The sequence below is a fragment of the Wyeomyia smithii genome, chromosome 1 (genome assembly GCF_029784165.1).
Source record: "Wyeomyia smithii strain HCP4-BCI-WySm-NY-G18 chromosome 1, ASM2978416v1, whole genome shotgun sequence".
Taxonomy (NCBI): domain Eukaryota; kingdom Metazoa; phylum Arthropoda; class Insecta; order Diptera; family Culicidae; genus Wyeomyia; species Wyeomyia smithii.
This window is the reverse complement of record NC_073694.1, coordinates 197,722,202-197,745,950: the sequence shown is the minus strand read 5'-3', so window position 1 is coordinate 197,745,950 and position 23,749 is coordinate 197,722,202. Positions and strand designations below refer to the sequence as shown.

The 23,749-nt window shown below is 39.0% G+C and overlaps 1 protein-coding gene across 1 annotated transcript in view; it reads left to right on the top strand.

Moving 5' to 3' along the window:
* Positions 1–23,749, top strand: part of LOC129733892 (calexcitin-1-like) — a 102,272-nt gene that overhangs the window by 58,524 nt on the left and 19,999 nt on the right. Inside the window, exons 3-4 of the mRNA XM_055695473.1 lie at positions 8,744–8,796; positions 8,873–8,992. Of these exons, the coding sequence (XP_055551448.1) occupies positions 8,744–8,796; positions 8,873–8,992 (173 nt within the window). The remainder of the gene's footprint in view (positions 1–8,743; positions 8,797–8,872; positions 8,993–23,749) is intronic.

Below are 23,749 nucleotides of genomic sequence, written 5' to 3'. Positions count from 1 at the left end.
GGCTGATTGTTCATTGATTTTCGCTTGTCAATTATCTTCAATCATACCGTGCAATCAACGTTACTGAAAGTAGACGAATAAGGTAGGATTTTTTCTTTTTTTCTTAACTTCGCTCTGTTGTTAATTAAGGGTAAAGTGACCGATAGTGGACCTTTTTCTTATAGTGGACCACTCGCCAGATTAACTCGATTAATGCGAAAATTCCTATGGTGCTCATTCTATGATGGATCACCCGTCGATTAACTAGATTTCTTTTAACTTAAATCAGAATTTATAAATGTTTGTAATGTAGACTGGCTGGACAAAATGTTCCCTGATGGGAGTTTTCTGAAACACCCTCGAGTTTTTGCATAAATTGAGTTAATCTGGCGGGTGGTCCACTTAAGGAAAGAGGTCCATCATAGGTTAGTTTAAATATTTTCTAATGGAAGTTTTTTTGGGTGGTCCACTATAGGGAAGGTTCACTATATCATGAGAGTATACAGTTTCTCTTTAGGGTGGTCCATTGAAGCCCTATACTCTTGAAATCAAGTACGATTTATATATGCTTCTCGTGATTTTTGATGAAGATTAGCTGGATGAGACGTTTCCTGATGGAAATTTTCTGGTAATCCCTCGTGTTTTCGCACAAACTGAGTTTAACTGATCGGTGGTCCACTGAAGACGTGATATATCCCGTGTAGTTTTACCCTTTTAGGAGAATAAACAGTTTTCTATCAGAATGGTCCACTGAAGGAAGTGGTCCATCCAACGTAGGGTCAATTAAACCTTAGTGGACCTGTTTGTTCTGTTAGTCTATGCTGCCGTTCCAATGATAGTACTGCTATGTTCTACTCAAACCTTATGCACGCTTGGACAACTATGCTTGGAACGGCAGTATGGTGGACCACTCGTCAGAATAACTCAATCTCTCTTAACATGATTCGGAATTCATAAATGTTTATGATGCAGACTGGCTGGACAAGATGTTTCCCGATGGGAGTTTTCTGGAAATCCGTCGAGTTTTTGCATAAATTGAGTTAATCTAGGCGGGCCACTATTGGAAAGGGAATCTACTATAGGTCGATTTATCCTAATCTAAATCAGAATTTTGAGAAATATTTGTAAATTTAAATTTAGAGATAGGGTAGAATTGCGTTGGATGGACCAATCCCTTCTATGGACCACCATGACGAAAAACTGTTAATTCTCATGATATAGGTTAAAAATACCTTAGATGAACCACGTTCTCTAATTTACCACCGGCAAGGTCAACTCAATTAATGCGAAAATTCGAGGGAGTTCCAAAAAACTTCCATCGGGAAACATTTATCGGAAACATCAGACGAAAAACTGTTTTTCTCTTGATAGGATAAAATTGCCTTGGATGGACCACTTTCTTCAGTGGTCCACTCTAACGAAAAACTGTTTATTCTGTTGATAGGGTAAAACTACCACGTTCTTTTAGTGGACTTCCTGTCAGATTAACTCAATTTATGTGAATTCACCAGGTATTTCCAGAAAACTTTCATTATTAATTTATACTGGACCACCTGTCAAATTACTTCAATTTTTCTTAACATACATCCGATTATATAAATTTTTGTGATGCAGATTGGCTGGATAAAATGTTTCTCGAAGAAAGTTTCATGTAAATCCCTCGAATTTTCGCAAAAATTGAACCGGTGGTCCACTGAAGGTCTATCCAGAAAGTTTTACCCTATAAAAAGACTGAAAAGTTTTTCTCAAAGTGGTCAACTGAAGGAAGTGGTCCATCCTAGGTAGTTTTGCCAAACATGCTAGAAGTTCGAAAGCGAGTGTTGAAAACAAAATTAGAAAGAAAGAAGCTGAAAATTTTATGTACAAAAAGAGCGATTTCAAATTTGCAATTCTGAATTCGAAGGTATTCGGAGAATGTGATACAAGAAAAAATAGAATAAGATAATCGAGATAGTTTGATACTCGTAGTTCATCAACAAAAATAGAAAAATATTAATTTGAAAAATTAGAGTGATGATAACTCAACAAAAAATAAAAAAGCTAAGAACAGAAATTAGAAAACAGAAAACAGAAAACAGAAAACAGAAAACAGAAAACAGAAAACAGAAAACAGAAAACAGAAAACAGAAAACAGAAAACAGAAAACAGAAAACAGAAAACAGAAAACAGAAAACAGAAAACAGAAAACAGAAAACAGAAAACAGAAAACAGAAAACAGAAAACAGAAAACAGAAAACAGAAAACAGAAAACAGAAAACAGAAAACAGAAAACAGAAAACAGAAAACAGAAAACAGAAAACAGAAAACAGAAAAAAGAAAACAGAAAACAGAAAACAGAAAACAGAAAACAGAAAACAGAAAACAGAAAACAGAAAACAGAAAACAGAAAACAGAAAACAGAAAACAGAAAACAGAAAACAGAAAACAGAAAACAGAAAACAGAAAACAGAAAACAGAAAACAGAAAACAGAAAACAGCAAACAGAAAACAGAAAACAGATATTAGAAAAACTGAAAAACAAAAAACCAAAGAGAAGAAAAACAGGAATGCAACGAGAAACAGAAAAACAGAAAACAGGAAAACCTGAGAAACGAAAACACAGAAGAAACGGAAACACAGAAAAACAGAAAAGCAGAAAATGGAAAAACGAAAACAGCAAAACAAAACAACAGAAGAAAGGAAAATAGAAACATAGAAAAACAGAAAACTAAAAAACACTACTGAAAAAAAACGGAAAAAGGAAAAATATAAAAATCAGAAAAACAGAAGAAACGGAAAACAGAAAAGTAGAAAATCGGACAAACAGAAAAACAGAAAAAATTGAAAAAAAAACAGAAGAAAAGAAAAACAGAAAAGCGACAAAAAACAGAAAAATAGAAAAACAGAAGAGAAGGAAAAACAAAATAACAGAAAAACAGAAAAGCAGAAAAAAAGAGAAACCGGAATAGCAGAAAAACAGAAAAAACAAAATAGAAACATAGAAATACCGAAAAACATAAAAATTGGAAAACAGAAAAACAAAATAGAACTGAAAAACAGAAGAAAATAAAGACAGAAAAAAAAGAACAGAAAAATATTAAACCAGAAAAAGAGAAGAACAGAAAACAGAAAAACAGAAGAAACGGGAAAACAGAAAAACAGAAAAACCATAAAAACAGAAGAACAGGAAAACAGAAAAACAGAAAAACCGAAAAATAGAAAAACCAGAAAAAACAACAGAATAAACAAAAAAACAGAAAAGTAGAAAATCGGACAAAAATAAAAGCAGAAAAATAGAAAAACAGAAAAATACTGAGAGAAAAACAGAAGAAAAGAAAAACAAAAAAGCGACATAAAACAGAAAAATAGAAAAACAGGCAAACAGAAGAAACGGAAAATCAGAAAAACAGAAAAGCAGAACAATAAAAAAACGAAAAACAGAATAACAGAAAAAAATGAAAATACGAAGAACCGAAAACAGAAAATCAGAATAAAAAAAAAATTGAAACATAAAAAAACAGAAAAACACAAAAATAGGAAAACAGAAAAACAAAACAAAAACAGAAGAAAATTAAAACATAAGAACAGAAAAATAGAAAAATATTAAACCAGAAAAAGAGAAGAACAGAAAACAGCAAAATATAAGAAACGGAAAATTAAAAAAAAAAAACAGAGAAGCAGAAAGGCAGAAAAGCGGAAAAACAGAGCAACAGAAAAATAGCAAAATAGAAAAACAGAAAAAAAAGAAAAACCGGAAACAGAAAAAAAGGAAAACAAAACAACAGAAGAAATGAAAGTAGAAAAACAGAATATTGGTAAACAGAAAAATAGAAAACCAGGAAAACAGAAAACAAGAAACAGGTAATAAGAACAGACGCATAAAAAGGAATACTTACTTTACTTTAAAGGCGACAGACCGATTATCGATCCAATGCCGAATCCAGAATACGTCGCCATGTCCCTCGGTCTTGGGCTGCTATCCTCCAATCACCCCTAACACCTATTTCGCGTGCATCCTCGTTGACAGCACACATCCAACGAGTGCGGGGTCTACCTCGAAGTCGTCGACCTCTATCGGGATTCCTGCTAAATATAGCCTTCGCTTGACGCTCATCCGGCATTCTCGCTACATGCCCAGCCCACTGAAGCCTATCGTGATTTATCCGCTTGACTATATCCACCGATTTGTATGCCTGGTACACTTCATGGTTCATGCGTCTGCGCCAAACACCATTTTCTAGTTTGCCGCCAAGGATAGAACGCAAAATCCTACGCTCAAAAACACCAAGAGCTCGCCGATCAGCCTCTTTCAGCGTCCATGATTCATGGCCGTAGAGAGCCACCGGAGGAATCAGTGTTTTATAGAGTGCAAGTTTAGTACGGATTTGCAGACTGCGGGACCTTAGCTGGTTACGTAATCCGTAAAAGGCCCTGTTTGCGGCTGCTATCCGCCTCTTTATCTCACGGCTAACCTCTTTGTCACATGTCACTAATGTTCCCAGGTAAATAAATTTGTCGACTACTTCAAATGTTTCCCCATCTAGCACCACCGTAGCACCAACCTCCGACGGACTACCACGCACTCTGCCAGCCACCATGTATTTCGTTTTGGCAGAGTTTATGACAAGCCCTAATCTCGCAGCTTCTCTCCTGAGAGGTCCGAAGGCCTCTTCCACAGCTCTACGGTTGATACCAATGATGTCGATATCGTCCGCAAAACCGAGAAGCATGTGCGACTTCGTAATGATGGTGCCGCTTCTCTGCACACCAGCCCTCCGTATAGCACCTTCCAATGCGATGTTGAACAATAAGTTCGACAGCCCGTCACCCTGCTTCAAACCATCTAACGTCACGAACGAGTCCGATATCTCATCGGCTATCCTGACGCTTGATGTAGAACCTTCAGGGGTGGCATCAGCCTAATCAGCTTTGTTGGGAAGCCATGTTCCATCATAATCTGCCATAACTTATTCCTCTTGACTGAATCGTACGCTGCCCTGAAGTCTATGAACAGATGGTGCGTCTGCAAGTTGTATCCTCGAAATTTATCGAGGATTTGTCGCAAGGTAAACATTTGGTCAGTCGTGGAGCGTCCCCCTCGAAAACCGCATTGGTACTCGCCAACGAAGGTCTCCTGCAACGGCCTCAGTCTGTGGAACAGGATGTGGGAGAGAATTTTGTACACGGTATTGAGAAGTATTATGCCCCGATAATTGCTACAGCAGGCGATGACCTTTTTTGTAGATCGGGCATATGAGACCCTCTAACCAGTCCTAGGGCAATTCTTCATCAGACCACACTCTCAGCATTATCCGATGGAAGGCACGATACAGCTGTTCGCTCCCGTCTTTGAAGAGTTCGGCGGGAATGCCGTCCTTCTCAGCTGCCTTGCAGTTTCTCAGCTCTTTCACTGCTTTCTTCACCTCGTCCATGGATGGTGGATCCACAGCTTGACCATCATTCTCAATAGTCATCCTGCTCCTTTCGGATCCACTGTTTCCCTCACCGTTCAACAGCACACTGAAGTGTTCCTTCCAACGCCTGGCCACCTCTGTTTTATTGGTTATCAGGTTCCCCTCCCTATCGTTGCACATGACAGGGGCTGACACGTTTCGATTCCCGATTCCGTTGACCTTCTTGTAGAAGCTCCTCGCATCGTGCCTGGAGAAGCAACCTTCCGCCTCCGCAAGAATACGCTCCCAATGCTGTCGTTTCTTCCGGCGGTGGAGTCTCTTTTCAGCGGCTCTTGCATCTCGATATCTACCCATGCTCTGACGAGTCACAGCCGTGGCCAACATGTGACCCCTGGCGCGGTTCTTCTCTTCCGTCACTCGCTGGCACTCAGCGTCAAACCACTCATTGGGTACAGCTGCCGCAGTTGTACCCAACACTTCTCGCGCTGTAGTGCTGATCGAACTGTGGATGTGCCTCCACTGGTCATTCAGGTTCCCTTCAGCTCTTTCCTCAATCCGTTCATCAACTTTCTGCGAGTACTCTGTAGCTACTCCTTCAGTTGATAGCCGCTGGATGTTCAACTGCATCCTCCTCGTTGCCTTGGATTTCAGCACGTTGGACAGCCTGGCGCGGATTTTGGCTACTACGAGATAGTGATCCGAGTCAACGTTCGGTCCTCTGAACGACCTCACATCTGTAACGTCTGAAAAGTGCCGTCCATCAATCAGAACGTGGTCGAATTGAGAGCAAAGCTCTCCATTCGGGTGCATCCAGGTGTGCTTACGTATGTTCCGGCGTGCAATATAAGTGCTACAGATAGCCATCCCCCTAACTGCAGCGAAATTAACAAGCCTCAGGCCATTGTCGTTCGTCGTAGAGTGGAAGCTTTCCCTACCAGTTACGGGGCAGAAGAAGTCTTCCTGCCCGACCTATGCATTTGCATCTCAGATGACAATCTTTATATCGTGTCCTGGGCACTCATTGTATGTCTTTTCCAGGAGCTCATAGAACTCCTCCTTTTCGTCATCGGGTTTCTCGTTGGTCGGTGCGTACACATTTATTAGGCTGTAATTGAAGAACTTGCCCTTAATTCTCAACACGCGTATACGGTCACTGATCGGCCTCCATCTAATGACACGCTTCATCTGTTTTCCAATTAGGACGAAACCGACTTCTCTTTTTGCTTTCACGCCGCCACTATAGTAGATGTGGTACTTAAATGAAGTGTCCGCAATAGGATCTATTGCTCGGAATTCGCGTTCTTCCGATTTCGGCCACCGCACCTCTTGGATAGCTGCAACCTCCACATTCACCTTCCGCAGCTCTCTAGCCAGGATACTTGCGCGTGCCGGTTCGAGTAGAGTCCTTACATTCCAAGTACCGAGTTTCCAATAATCGTTGTCCATTTTCGTTCGCCTAGGTCCATGCCGATTATTCCGTTCCGTATTTATATCTGGATTGTTCGTAGTATTCAATATTCAGTATGCTGCCTTACTAGGGCTGCGATACCTAGTCTCGCGACGGGGCTGCCGTCTTTGATATAGCTGGCGAGACACCGCGTTACATGATTCAGCCGCCCGCTCCGGATCAGACGCTGTTGTACGCCGCCCCTAACATGGGGAAACAGCCGCGTACGTTCCCCCTTCCCAGTCAACATACGACCTAAGTTTCCACCGGGGTTGGTTACCCGATCTCCGCTAAGGTTACTCGTATCCCGGTCGGCACCACGTGGAGGTTGGGATAGGAGTTGCTGGACAGAGGTGAATGACCACAATAGGATCTCAAGTGACACGTGTCCAACCATTCGCCAACCATAAAAAGTAATAATTCGAACAAAATCGTAGAATGCAGAAAAAACAGTAGTAGAATACCAAAAATATAAAACTTAAAAAAAATTGAGAAAGTATGAATCAGAAAGTAGAAGATAAGAAGAAAAATTTAAAGTTTACAGCAGAAAATTTAAAGTTGCGAGTTAAAATCAGAAAACTGAGGGTAGAAAAAACAAAAGAGCCAAATGTTGGTTGTTAAAAGAATTGGTCGAAAACCTTAACTAGAAATACAAAATCAGAAACATCAAGCGTAAAAATAAAAACGCTAAACCGAAAGACGGAAATGAACAAGATAACAGGGGTGAATTGGAGCCAGCAGGCTGAAAATAGGAGTGCCAAACTTGAGTGAATGGAACAAAGTCAAAAAAGTACAGAATAACTTGACGAAAAGCAAACAGTAAAAAAACAACCAACGTCAAACAGAACAACTGACTAAGAAGCAAAAAGATAAATAAAAGTTGAACAACAAAAGACAACAAAATAAACGTTACTTAGGGGCCATCCACATACCACGTGGACAGCTTAACGATTTTAAACCCCCCTCTTCCGTGGACAACTGCCCATATAAATTCTAAAAATTTTGTATGGACCGTAGACATCACACAGACCCCCCCCCCAAAGCTGTCCACGTGGTATGTGGATGGCCCCTTACAGCTCCAATTTCTAGCTCACACCAAGCGCACATAAATCAGAGTCTTCCAATTTAGTTTGTGCTAGTAAACAAATCGATTACAACAATCGACATTGAACAAATCGCAGCGATCACAGACAAAGCCCTGGCCCCACAAACAATCTATCACCGATAAGGTATTTTCCCGTTTTCTCATCGTCCATTATTCAAATCACTCTAAGTTGAGTTGTCTTTTCTTATCACTCGAGCGTTTGTCCTGCCCGGAACCGGCCAACTCGAATCAAGCTGCTCGAATAAGTAAGGCCACAACGCTACAACGATGCTACACGTACAACATTAGCCTAGCTTAGAGGGGAAAAAAATCAACCATCAATTTGCAAGCTCTCCACAATACGTCTCGCCGTTTACACGCTTGTAAAACGTGGAGGACGAGCAACAGCAACTGTTGAACAAGTTGAATTATCGTCTCTCAGCTTCCTGCCTGCAGTGCTGCTCTACTGCCTCTGAAATAATGTTGTTTCATCACTCTTCCGGTGTGCGGAGATGCAGCCCGATGCCTCGTTCTTTCTCTGCTCGGTTGGCAGGTTGGTGGCAGCCCGGGGAGGGGGGGGAGAAGAAAGCTGTCGCATATCCTGATTGAACAAAAGGGGGCGCTCGTTTTACCGAGAGAGCCACTAAATGGGTTTCTAGTTTATACAAAAGTGATCGAGTCATTAGGACAATTGCATTTGTCTTGGTAGTACGGTACAGAGTGGTATCCGAAGGGTGAGCCCGGAAGCCAATTTCCTGCGGACGGAGTCTGCTTGATATTACAATTTACATTGTGCATGAGCTTGTTTTAATAGAAATTTTCTTCTTCTCCTTTTTGCAGATATAAACCAGAGTGGTGAAATCGACCGCAAGGATTTTGAGCTGGCAATCAATGTACGGACATTTTTGTTTTTACTGTTGCAGGAAAGATTCGAAACATTTTATGAATCGTATTCCTTTTGTCTTGCAGAAAATTTGCAACCTTCGCGGTTGGCCGGCGGGCCACGCCAAGAACAAGGAAACCCATGACGCGATGTTCAAAATATGGGACGGTCTGCGGACAAAAGCCGACGAGGATAATGACGGTCAGGTAAGTCGAACGGTTCTATCAATTTGTATCGGTCTAGCAAATAAAATTGAAAAGTCGTTCCGCTAAATTGTAAAAATATGTACCCACAACTTGACCGAGCCGCGTCCTGCGTTGTTAAGGTTCCAAATGGTCTGTGGAAAACAATTCTAATAACGAACACGTCTGCCACTTGAGTGCGGTTGACCAGCCAACAAGGGCACACGGCGAACAATATTCTATTCTCCAATGATGGATTGAGTGAGTTCACTTTCTCCGTGAAAGGGTCAAGTGTTTCGGTTGATCTCGATATTTGCGAGCGACTTGAAATGGTTTCCAACGGTGCCACTTGAACCGAACAACAATCCTCAATAAGGGTACACGTCTGTTTCGTTCTGCTTGAACCGAAACACAAGTCAAGAAGTTGTGTTTGTCCTGCTGCTGGCGAACTGTAACTTCATAAACTTTGTCCCGACAAGCAACGTTGTTTGCTACCAAACCATGTTGCCTCGGAGGGTTGAATTTCAACACACCGGAGCATTCGTTAGTCATTTTCCCGGGCCCACTCTGGAAACATCGTTCGTCATTGGAACGAGTTTCGACAGACAGACCGCACCCGCTAAAGTTAAACAACCGTCATTACTGTCATGCCTCCTGTTGCTTGGGTGAGGAGGGTCTGTACTGTGTCAGTGAATCGCTGCAGATAATGAAGACTTTAACGAGAAAGAGCCGGTGGTTTCATCTTGCACCGCAAAGTGTTGGTTTATTATTAACCACCCAGTTTCATTTCCGCAATTATTTTGAATCACAATCGTAACTGGAGATGAAGGTTTTATCTATTGCCGGCTTAATTAGTGAACAGTGTTAATTGGGTTGGGTGAAAAATGGCTCGTTTAAATATTTTTGTGTGTCTTCGAGCTGCCAAAATCCAGTCAGTCGAGAATGGTGATAAAGGCAATCGTTGAAGCACTGCTCCTGACCGCCTACAGTAGCTGCAGGCATTTTCAACAGCTGATAAAGATGGCGACATAATTTTCCTGAGAAATATTTTCTGGTGGGAAAATTGGATTCGGACACATTCTTGTTTCTAATGTATCTAGCGTCCATTACGCTTAATGTTCATTATGGCTTGCATCTTTCCGCCTATCGTTGATTGTGCCAAATGAATATTACCCATTTTTAGTATATTTTATTTTGAGATTTGAGATTAAAACTGCAAAAAAAATCTGCATCTGTTCTCCTTAGCACCCAAATAGCGCCGCTTATAAGAAGATTTCTCTGGGATGAACGGTATTTTATATATTCGGGTTTTCGTTATCGTCATTGAAGTTGTCGATATTGATGAAAATTCAGGAGTTTGTGGTCCGTTTTATTCCACTGATAGGAAATATATTAAACTGAATTGCAAAAAAAAAACCCTTATGTTTACTTCATTAAACATGTTCAAAACAAAAACTAACCATTTTAACACAACTGATGTTGATTTCAGCAAAATGATAATCGAAAACATACTTTTTCGCGCGCGTCTTAGGCAAAGGGTCGCGATGTTTGGCAAATATGATACTTATCGTTCGTTTTTGTTCTCGTAATAAGCGAGCTTTGGGGTCAACACTGTTTGACATAAAATTCAAACCTTCCTTTCCACCGCGGTCGCGGCGATGCAGAGATAAACTCGGTCCGATGTACATTTGCTTTTTCAAAAGTACTCGGAAATATTGATAGAAAAATATTTAGACACTCTGATGTTTCTGGTGATGAATTGTATTTGCGCGCGCTGTCCGTGCAGAGCCACCGGGTTTTGACAAGAAAGATACTCATCGTTCGTCTTCGCAATGAGTTCACTTGGCGCGCAACACTGCCTGAGTCAGTCACATACCACGGTGACACAACCCTTCCTTTCCGTTGCAGTCATGGAGATGCAGAGGTAAACTCGGTATCCGGTCTGTTACAACTCCTCCCTTACAACATCCTTCCCTATCCAAACGATCGTGAGAACGTGGCGCAGTTATCGATCCATACAAAGCGGTAGCTACTAATCTGTTGTACACTGTACACAACAACATACGTGGTTCCTTGTGCAACTTCACTAGTTCAGATCAATCACGGAAGCCAAGACTTGGTTCCTGTGCAGCTTTTTTCCGGTATCATCTTAACGATACGCTTGTTGACGGTTATACAGTTGATGAAAAACTAATGTACTTCGTGCACAAAATTTGTCTGTATACCTAAAAACAGTGTTCAGGGGGGCGGGACACGAGGCATATGGACGCTAGGCATATGGATGTTAGGCATAATATGCTAGGCATACAGACGCGAGGCATAATGGATGTGAGGCATAATGGATACGAGGCATACTGCAACAAGGCATAACAGACGCGAGGCCGAATGGACGCAAGGCCGAATGGACGCAAGGCCGAATGGACGCAAGGCCGAATGGACGCGAGGCCGACTACGATGTTGCACGATCGCATGAGATCCAATTATCGTGACTACGTGTCCCGGATTTGCAACATCCATATCATAATGTCAGAATTGAAAAATATCCATCAGAATGTCTATTGAAAAATATGTTGCACGTTTGATGATTGACAAAGAGCGTCATCCAACCAATTGTATATTAAACTCAGATATGTTTTACTCTACTTATGTAGTTCAAGTGTAACTATATTTTTAAAGAGTTTAGGTTGTGCATAGTATTATTTTTCAAATCATGCGGCGAAGACGCATAATCGAGGGCAAGGAAACGAGGGGGCACTAAGCTGCCGTGGTTTCCGCAGTCCGAGCCGGCCGCCGACCCGCCGTCGGAAGCGGCGGCTTCTCGCACACAAACGACTGATCTACTGGTTTGCTATGTCTACTCGAACAGAGTTACTTTCCCTTAGTTTAGTACAAACGAGTGGTAGCGAGTAAGGACAGCATTCGCCCGGACAGCGAGTTGACCGAAGGCCGCGAGTGTATTGCTTCCCGATCAAACTATTATAACAAACGGGTATCACAAATATATCTGAAATTGATAGAAATAACAAAGCCTGCAATATTCTTGATATACCAGAATAATAAAAAGTACAGAATTATATCAAATTGTGTTATCATACACATGAATGTTCAAAAGTGTGTTTTTCTAAAGCATATATATAACAAAATGTGTTATTCAATTGACAAAATACCCGATCAAATGATTATAACAAACGGATAACACAAATATAACTCAGCTGGATAGAAGTAACAAAGCCGGTAATATTCTTGATATACCAGAATGATGAAAGGTACAGGATTATATCAAAATCTGTTATCATACAGTTGAATGTTTAAAAGTGTGTATTTTTAAAGTATATTTATAACAAAATTTGTTGTTCAATTAACAATATATTGTATATTCCAACTAATTCTGATCTTTTTCTGCCAAAAGCCTTACAAAGGTTGCTATAATTTGTAATAATGAGTAAGAAATTTTGATAGAAATTGTGCAATTTTAACTATTAACGAGACCAAGTTTAGAACACAAGTTGATACAAAAAGTTCGTAACAAAATATTAAGATTTGTTATAATCTTGATATTTTTGACTGATCGGGTTTTCAAATGTCACTCTGAAGCGAATTACATGTTATTAAAAGAGGGCTGTGATGATGATGACGATATACCGTATTCCGGCTCGCATCCATTCGGCCTTGTGTCCATTCGGCCTCGCATCCATTCGGCCTCGCGTCCATTCGGCCTCGCGTCCATTCGGTCTCGCGTCCATTATGCATAGCGTACTATGCCTCGCGTCCGTATACCTCGCGTATGTATGCTTAACGGGGTGTCATCTTGTTCAGTGCAGTGCATCCTGCTTTCAAATTCCTTCATTCTGCCGCCTACATCGTACCGCGTAGTTTTAGATATTTAGGACAGTCACACGACTTTTTTCATCTCACATCGCTAAGCCGTTCAATCGAATTTACAAGTTACAATGTCGTGGCAAAGGAGTAAAGGGAGAGACAATGTTCCATTCATCTTGTTCAACTGTATTCACACTCCTTGAAAAAATTTCTTCACACATAAGAAATGTGTGAACACGGTCCACAGTAAAAGTTAGGAAAAATCCCAGGCTATTAGGCTTCCACTTCTTCGAAATTAAGACATATTTTCACATATGGCATCCCTGTCTTAACACGTGAACCATGGTTATATTTCCCGCAGGCCAATAGCAGAAATGTCACTTTATGCTCTATCAGGGTTATATTTTTCACAGGCTAGAAGCAAAAATATCTCTTTGTGTTCTACTTACCTGCTAAAGAAAATTTAAAAATGTAACTTTTCAATTTAAAAATCAAAGAAAAATCGTAGAGATTCGCCCGGCCGTAGGAGCTGAACATTAAACTACGGCCGGGAGAATCGGTTCGCGCCGCTTTTCGCGTCTACCATGGCTAACTACTTCCTTCTTTGCGCTCACTAACACAGGTTATGGTAAACGCTTGCAAAGAGCGCTCTCCGCCATCGAAAAAATGGCTGCATTCAGGATCCATCACAGATCAGAGAAACAAAAACGATTGCACTAAACTTTGTTTTTTTTTTTGCTATAATATTCACAAGCTCGAACAAATCATCATAATCACTGTTACTCTTCATCTTCATTAGTCACTCCGTTACTGGGTATGATTATTAGGTGTTAATCTAAATTGGCCATTGCTTCCACGGATTTTAACATTGGCGTCACTTTCACCGGTAGTACGAAACTGTCTAATTTTTTATTAACTTTTCTTCCACCCTTTGTTCTTAATAAAGTTTCGATTAAACCACGCGAGGGTTAAATAAAATGCGATCGACGTTGTGGCACTTTTCTCTACCGTAAACGATTTTGCTGGCGATACGCCGTATAGCAATCGGAAACAATAGCGTGAATTTACGTGAAACAAAATCCAAGCATGGAATGACCGATGGCTTCCTCCTGCGTACTACCGCATTCCGGGAATGCCTCATATAATATCATTAATTTTTCATCTAACCTACAATTATTTATTTCAAAACTGCAAAACCAGTATCAGAGCACCTAATTTAATCAGTTTGCACATTTGGTTTCACCGTAAAACCTTTAAAACGTTTCAGTCATGCTATTTCTCACACCACTATTTTTTCTCTCTCGGTGTTCTCATTTTTCACAAATACCGACACTTTAGGGTCGCGTAACCACTCAAACTAAGTATACTTTTCTCTTTACACTAATAAATAGCGCGATTGTATCTAACTTTCGTGAAAATTCGGCTGAAATGGGCTAAAACTTGCCTCTAAAGTGTAGCGCCTCGCAAAATTCCGGGTTTTGCTTTTTTCTAGTTTCAAGTCAACTGCGTCCGTGTTGTCAGCACTGCCAGCAGCAGGCTGCGCTAGCATACAGAAATTTTCAAATTGTTATGACTCTGTTGAATTTTGTGGCATCAAAAAAATTAAAAATTTTGTAACCATGTACTGTTAAATATGATAAAATAATGCTTGGATACTGTCCCGTTTCACCTTAATGATGCTATTATTGCGAAGGTCTTCCTTTTACGATTGTATCATGTGTTAGCGATAATTATTTCTCTACATTAGTTGATTTGAACTGCATGTGTCAAATTTAGCGCCCGTGTTGTCAGCACTTCGAGTAGCAGGCTGCGCTAGCATATAGAAATGTTCAAATTGCAGGTACCGTGCTGGACCGAAATCCGTACACCTAAGCTCATGATAATCTTCGAAGCTCAATATAAAATCAAGAAATCACATATTGCTTTTAACAGACATTCACTTATAAGTCTACTTATATTTTATCACTATTTTCAAGCAAAATGATTAAAATCACTCTGAAACTCGAAAAAATCATGTTTCAATAGAACATGTTTTGAATCGAAATCCGTACACAGTTTTTTTTCTGAATCAAAACCCGTACACTTTTGAATCGAAATCCGCACACACGCGATATAGACTGGATTAGAGTCCATACAGAAATAAATCAAAATCCGTATAGATATAGAAGTACATAAATGAACATCTTTTATTTATAATTTATCTTTAAATTTACGGATAATAAATATTTTGAGGATCAATTTGTTCCTAAAGTTTCACACGGTTTTCTTAATTTTTTATATCAGCTGAAATGGTGCAATTTTTCGTAGCGTTTCGTTGCGGCACCCCTTATTGTAGCAACCGGAACGCCGGAACCTTTCGAAGCTTCCCGATACGACTTTCCCTAGCGCACCTCAGTCACAGCTCCTTCGGAATTGTTTGCCGTATATTTATACTTGTTTTCTTCCATTAAAAGCTGCAAACAAGAAGAAAGTTCAACAATATATGCATGATACACACGCTGTACGGATTTCGATTCAAGCAATTAACAAGAATCAAAATCCGTACGGCACAGTTTTTGTTGAATAAATACAATTTACACTATTCACCAGACAATATACAGCTCGAAAATGACGAAGACTTACCTTTTCCATCAATTTAAAGAAGATTCACAGAGTAAAACACGTATATCCCACTTGAAAAACGTTTTCATCTGAAGAACGTTTTCTTAGTAAATTCTCTAACGATACAACGAAATGACAACTGAAACCGATACACGATTGATTTTTTATTTTTATTATTTTTAATTCATGGCCTACTGACGCATAGTTTAATTAAACGGAAGGCCAACAGCTCAAAGAACATGTACATGTAAAGGTACGTTTAGACTATTAGACATGTCGGTCTGATTTTGACTACGGCAGAAATCGGTAGTCTGCTCGATTTACCGTTCGACATACTTTGTCAAACCCGTTTGTATGGCGGTGTTCACACTGCTTGCACAAGTCGAGAGAAAGAACTGCCAAATGAATGTCAAATGAATTTTTTCCTCCATTTGAATATTTACCAGGACACAAAAAACGAAAATGATGTTTGTTATGGAAAGCCAAAACAAAAAACTAAAAAAAAATTCAAAGGTTGCTATGTTCTTGGAGTCGAACGAAAAATAGAAACGTTCCTATTCCCTTCGACAAATCGAACGGCATGTCGAATCACAATATCGAATAGGTGTAAACGTAAACCAACATTGCATTCGATACATTTTCGAGCAATCAGCTCGAATCTGATGAAAAAATCAAATAGTCTAAACATACCTTAACTATCATATGAATTTTTATTTTTATAATGCTTAAAATTGAAGAAAAACGTCAAGGTGTTTCGATACTGTACGGGTTTCGATCCAGCACGGTAATGATTGTGTTGGTGATTATGGCAGTAAAATATTGAAAATTATTTACCCATGTACTGTTAACAATGATAAAATATTGCTTGGATTCCGTCTCGTTTCTCCTCAAATCGACTCGGAGCATTTGGAACAGCGAACCGCCCCAAGCACGTTGGGTCCAAAGCTGTAGCTAAACTAAATTTGTTACGAAATACACTAGCGCGAAGTAATATGTGCATAATAGACCTAGAAATGTTCCATGAGAATAGGAAGTCAAAAATGGGTTTTCAAGCCATATTTTTGGATACGTTTTTCTTTAAACTGTGAATTTTTGGATGTGTCAGTGTTGCACGAAACTGACGATATGTAAGACGGGAACATCCCAAGTAACAATTCTATAGCTCCTTGGTTGTCTAACGGTTTTATTTAAGCAATGAATATTACCTACGGTTTTATGGCGGTAAAACCCGTTGCCAAAAAAGCAGGTCGTAATGAATACCGATGGCTGTCAATAAAACTCCAATAAAACTTACAATAAAACCGGCAAAAGTCAATAAGATTTTGCTTTATTATTGGTTTTATTATTGCCATCTATTGCTCTATAAAACCACTTCAGCTTGCTGTCATATAACATAGAAACCAGTTTTATTGCGGTCATTCGAAATCTAAAAAACTGCTAGTTGGCTATGAAAAATCTCTCATAAAATTGTAATAGACGTAGAACTTCCAAAACCTGATGAAGTAACATGACAAACAATACAGATATACTGTATTGTTCACTAGTTTATTTTTAGGATTTTATCGCCAGTTTTGACCTTTTGCTGTTGATGATTATTCTTGTACCTTTGAAGCATGCGTCCTTAAAAATAAGGTTTTACCTAGGCGCAAGACACTATCGATATATTTCGAAATATATCGAATATTCAATATAACTAAGTATGTATTGTTGCATTTTTCGTGCACCTCTCTAATAATATTAAAGCTAGTTGATTTCTCTTAATCGTCGGTGTGATATCAGATAAACGATAAATATCAAAATACATCAACCAATATCGAATAATATTACCGAACTATTTTTCATAAAAGTAAAGATGTCTAGCTCCTAGACATTTACTTTATTTTTCTCTAGTAATACAGGCATCCAACCTTTGCCGCACCTTACAACATATATATATCATTGAACTAGACTTATTGCGGCTACGATTGATACCAACTAATTACTAACCGCGCCATATTGATAGTTTTGAAACTTTTTATGACCTTGGAACGAAAATCCTGCTCATCTTCGGACTAACAAATAAATCGAACATACAAAGTTGATTTTGATCTACCTCTGTATTAAAGGACATGGTTAGATTTATTTTCTTAAAAACTGAGCTGATGCAATCCGATTCATTTTTGCTAATAATGAAAGAATTTTTTTTTTCATTTTTGTAAACTCATAATATTTTGATGGCGCATAAATTTTAGGCGCCTACGTTTTCAAAATGCACGACAAAATTTCATGCGCAAATGCTTGAGAGCTACAAAACCTACCAAAAATCTCTCTTTATCCCTTATCTTTTTACAATAACGCTATCAAATAAAATCGACTGCACAATGATAACCAACACAAGTGAAACATTTTTCCCGCGACGAGAGATTTGCTTATTTATTGAAAAAAAAAAAGTGGCGTGATGTTCTGGTGTGTGTGCAGGAACAGCACAACAAATTAACTTATTACGGTTGCTGTCAAGCAATGAAAAGATGATTTGGACTCATTATGGCAAGTAGAAGAGCGCCATAATGCAACCAAACTTATTGCGCTCTTGAAGAGGTAATGCCAGCTGCTTATAGTATGCGGTGCTTTTTCCATGCGGTTTAAAAGCAGTTTTATTGCTATTCTTATGATTGCTACAATAAGCTTGGCAAGGGCGGGCCTCCTGGCTGTAAAGCAAACTTATGGCGGTTATCAGGAGATTCTTATAGTACTCTTAGTTTTAACAGCAGTTTTGCGAAATTGGCCATGAAAAACGCCAAAAGAATGCAATACGACTTAAATTGTTACTTGGGATTCGTATATTACGTAACGCGGGATGTGATAATTTTCAATAACCTGTCCAGACATGTTTAGCAATGCTTTGCAGTGCGGTTACCGATTTCTTCCTGCTGCGAAAGGCTGTGATCGAATGAAGGGAACAAGTACAAACAACATTCAAAATGTTTTTGCAGTCGTTGTTTGCTTATCTCTGCTGTGCTGGTGTCAGCCGTTTGCTGCGGTGAGGGTCAAACCAGTTTTCAGTAAAAGTAAACTATCCTCTTGCTGCAGTAGGAGTTATACCACAGACAAACAGACGTACCATTCCGAACAAAATTCTAAGAAAATTCTGGTTCCTACCAACTTGTACGACACCTACTGGACATATTCCGCAAAAATTAAATTTTCAGCCTCTCTGCTGTTTGGCAGCACGGCGCGCGACAACTGTCAACTGAGTTCAAAGGGTAGAAGCACATCACCGCCACTACCACTGCGAGTGGAATGTTCCGCAAAACTAAAACTCCCTAGTCAAGAATTTGGTCTGTATATTTCAATTGGTGTTGAGATATCGTCAGTTGAATTCAATACTGGCACAACTCAAAATTTTGCAATTATGAGTTATTGATGGCAAACGATGCCAAATACTATAAAGTTTCATCTCACAAAGACCCGTTTCACAATATTTCTAGAAATATAAGTAGATGTGCTTTTATTGCACAAAGCTAATATATATCTGTGGTGGTTGCCGCAATTATCCGGATCGCAGTTATTTCTGTGCTGCTCCAGTGGCAGGCTTCGGCGGGGCTGATGCGTCCTTAACTGCTCCTACAGCAGACTTCGGCGGGGAAACCATTCTTCGCTCTTTGTTACTTGGTCGGGGTAGCGAACACTGCCTAACACCGGCGAGCCAATACAAACCACAGCACTCGAATCCCGGGCCAGCGGAACAACTCTCACTGGCCTTTACAGTGGAACAACTTTTACTGTACACAACACGGAAAACGGGACACCAACTGCAAAAGAATCCCAGTTACACAACGCGCACAAAAAAAAAAAAACAAAACAAAACGAGACGTGTATCCCGTACCGAGATCGAGGTTCAACTGATCTGATTCCCGCGATGGCTGCCTCTGTTGCCGAGCGCAACAAACCTGCCGAGACGTCGAAGTCAGCACTCAGCACACCACTTTGCCACAGCTAGAAAGAAAGTCCGGCCTATCTAACCCTAAACATTAATGCACAACTACGACAAAAAAATTACTACACCTATCTGTCGCGATTATATCGTTCACAAACGGAAAAATGAGTAAAAATAAACAAATTCAAGTGAACGATATTCAGCAAACAGTGTTGTGCAGTTGTCATGTTGGATACACGCTTTTGCGGGAGTGTCCAGATGAGGGTAATTTTTACTCATACACTCTCTCGCGGCAGTACTCAAATTTAGGTAAACTTTCCACTCGAGGCTGAAATTGAAACCGCACAGGTTACAAAGTGGAGGCGACATACGTGCCAAAATGGTTCGCGCAGTTGAAGATATATAACTTTTTATTGCATTTTTTACAATTCTAAAACAATTTTCTTATGTATAAAATCTCATGTATGAACAAGTCTGTTTGCCAATTAGTACAATTTTCAATTGCCATAATTTAGGCATAAACACAATTATGTTTCACCCGTATTATGATCCCACCACAATGTTGCACGAACTAAAACGCAGTAGTGTGTAACATGTACGGCGAACAAATTTTGCATTAGATACAACTTAAAGTTTCCCATAAATTAAAAACATTAAATTGAGTAGCAACGATATCCTTTTTTTCAATGACAAGTACGTGTATTATTTACCTAATACAGTTCTTGGAATGTAATAATAATTATTATTGATTGGATGCGGCATTTTCTTTTAATATACTTGTTTGTTTGTCGACTGTAGCGGTTAATTTTGTAGATTTATCGGCTTAATCAGCCCGTGTATAGAAGCAAAAACGATTTTTTGTTTCTTAATCCGACAGTTTCGGTGACTTTATTTCACCTTTTTCAAGGAGTCTTAAAATATACAATACGTGTAGTTTTCCTTTTTCTGTTACAGTTTTGAGTTTTTTGTATGTGTTTGTACTTACAGAAAAGATTATCGTTTTGTTGTTAAGTGTGTTGGTGTCCAACATAGGTTGTCTGGTGTGTATTGCAAATGGCGTCTTAATTTGGCTATTTGTGAAAATAGATTTTCTTAAATTCAAATTCGACTGTTTCTTAACAAACTGTACTCACTGCATATGTCTCTATTTTTGTGTGCACTGTACTGTATAACAGTTATCACTATTTTCTAACACTGCTTTTTCTAGCACTATGTATATAACTTCGAGCGGTATTATTCAGAGCAATAGGTTTTGCGTCTTTTCCGGTAGTCTACTATTTCTTGACAGTTTGTTGTGAGTGTGTTGAAGAGCTACGCTAAAACTTTAGGTTGTGGTTGCATATTGGTTGTCGTGTTTATCGGTTTTGTTGTGATTTTACAATGCCCTCAATGTTCCGATGAATGCTCCTAGAGTTGATCCTCAGTACCATTTTACGATGATGCGTATCAGCAAATTTCATCTAGTACTGTTCGAAGCTTGAAATCGTTTAAATCAAAAATAGTATATATCGTCACTTATTGTATTCATTGTTGACTCAAATTAATTTATAGACACTGATGACAATATGTAACTCAATATTGCAATATATATATATACGACCTGGATTGACATTGTGAGGTTAAGATTTTTCCTCAATTGGTTTCATCGCAAAACAACTCCAACGTCTGTTCTTAATACAGTGCTTTTTTGATTTTATTACGGTAAAAAAAAATCACCGTAAATTTGTCGGAACCGTGAATTTAGCGAAATGATAAAAAAAGGATTTTTTGTATTGGATATTTATAATATTTATGATATTTAGGTTATGACACTTGGTTGCCCCAGAAAATTAAAAAAAAAATGATGTTTCAAATACACTTTCTACAACTGGAAGTACATTATTCCTAATTTAGAAGTTGTTTTGAAAAAGCCTGACAAAAACGAAAAAAAGCGTGAGAAAATCGAGCGAAAATTTTGCGAGTAGTGATAAAATCGAAAGAGCACTGTATTGTAATTTTTGTGAATTATTTATTATACTAATGTTTTGTCCAAACTTCGTTACAATTGTGGAAAACTAGCAAATACTAGCGCCCAACGGAAACAATTCTGTTCCGGCAAGTCAACTTTTGTCTAAATGTGTAATTTTCCTATAGACCTATTTTTCATAGCCATTATCACTATTTATTGCTCGCTGAGACACCAACAACGTTGCACAAGGAAACGCAAAAAGTCCAGGTCCAGGAAGTGGCCGTTCAGTGGCAGACAGTGCGCCTTCCAACGACGCCCCATCCTTTAGCAGGGCTTTTAATGGTAACAATCTAGGGTGGTCGGTATTACCGACTTTTCGAAAAACCGGTATTGCGGTATTCATAAAATATAAAAACCGGTAAAACCGGTATTTTTATTTTTTTCGGATTAAAACAAACCAGGGGCGACTCGTGGCCTTTAAACCTATTTTTTCAACTACAAAATTCCTAAAATCTTAGTTTGGGGAAGTAATGATGATTGTTTGCGAAAAAAAAAACGCAAGTGTACTATTTAAAAATAGAACTGGAAAATAATTGAAGGGTGTCGAACGTCTCCGGTAGTGGTTTTCTTCGGCCGGTTTTCTGCCACAGTCCTCTGTGAAAAACTGCCGAAGTAAGCCACTGCCGAAGACGTTACCTAAATAAATTTGGATTTGAAATTTATTTTTTGCTTAGCGTCTCAGGTTGCATATATGTATGGACGTGTCGCTGCATGATTATGCTTTCGCATTGAGTATCTATGCTTCATTACAATCCAGATTTTTTTGTAAGATTAGGACCTCTGCGACCATTGTGTTCGCGCCAAAACTCCCGCCACAGCTGGGCATTACTGTCACCCAAGCGACAACGTAGGGCCGTGCGCGATCACTCGTGGTATACGATCCAGATACAACACTGGATAACAGTGTTTGAAAAACTTCAATTAATGAATCTAGTGATATGATTACGAAGAACATAATTTCAAAACTCATGTAATAACAAAAAAAAAACATGCAGATTTTTATTTAAATTTTCTTTTACATCGCAAAGCTTAGTTTCAAATTAGTGAATAACTTTAAAATTCGTAGAAAAACAATATTTGAAACTGTTGAGAAGAGTATATGAATGAAGTAAAAAAAGTATTGTGCCGTGTCAAATAAATGTTGTGTGAACAAAAAAAAGTAAAAAAATAAAGAAATCACGATCAGACCAGAATTTACTTTTTACGAATCCGAATGAATCGAAGGTTAATACTTCTTTATTCTGTTCAATGCTCTTTTGTTCGTCCAAATTATTTATTATTATGATTATTTTATTAACTTAAGCTTCTGATGGAGAAACGAAAAATGTGGCATATGAGCAAGTTTGTAACTGAAATAGAAATAAATATTTAACTCTTTAGTAGTTGAATTTTGACCATATGCGCATAAGGATTGTTATCATCAAATAGGGTCCTCAATCACCCCTTAAAGGATTTGATTAAAAATGAGCTACCTAACACGCTGTATACATCATCATGTGATTTGTAACACCTACCAAAGTGAGTAGCATTCATTAGCCTAACAATGATTTATGAATATTGTGATAAGTTTTTTTTTTTTCAATATAAAGAAAAATACCGAAAACACGGTTTTTTCGCCTCTCCAATACCGGTATTTCGGTACTGAAAAAAATATCGGTTTTACCGGTTTTACCGGTTTTTGTTTTACCGGTAAACCACCCTATAACAATCCCATTGCCCTCCTCCACTAGCAAAGCGAATTGTGTAGGTACTTGGCCATTGTTCAGCAGGCTCCATAATCATTTAACGGATCGGAGATTGAATGCATTAGAACGACGTCGGAAATGCAGCGCAGAATGATTGGAACACTGCGACAGAAGCTGTGTGCTCATGAAGGGCCGAATAGTTTTCATCCAGTTCGTGCCAAATGGCACTCCGTTCCATATTTACTACAAAACTATTAGACCGAGCTAGCGAAGAGTGAGTGGGAAAGAGAGATAGAGAGAACTTCCATAACACAACCGTAAAGGCGCTGCAATTCGATGGCGTACAATGTCTAGCTTGTTTTTTGAAACCCTAGTTTTATGTGGTCGTAAAAGTAAGAAATAGTACTGTTGCCTGGAGCCAAATATGACCGGTAGGTGGCGTTTCTTTGTTGAGCGTAGGATTGCGGTTACTGAACAGCGACGACAACAATCGTCAAGCAGTAGCCATCATCGTTAAAATCACACGGATGGTGTCTTTATTTACCGGAGGATGATTAACGTTACTCTATGGGGTTTTTCGTTGTTAGATCCTCTTTTTCCCATTGTAACGAATGTGAATTTATGGTGATAAAATTTTATTGATTTTACGACGATCCAATGGATGTTTCTCTTCTACATCGCATCATGACATCTATAAAATATAATTGGATCCGTAACGGAACATATATTCTAATTTTTTATTACTTTCATCG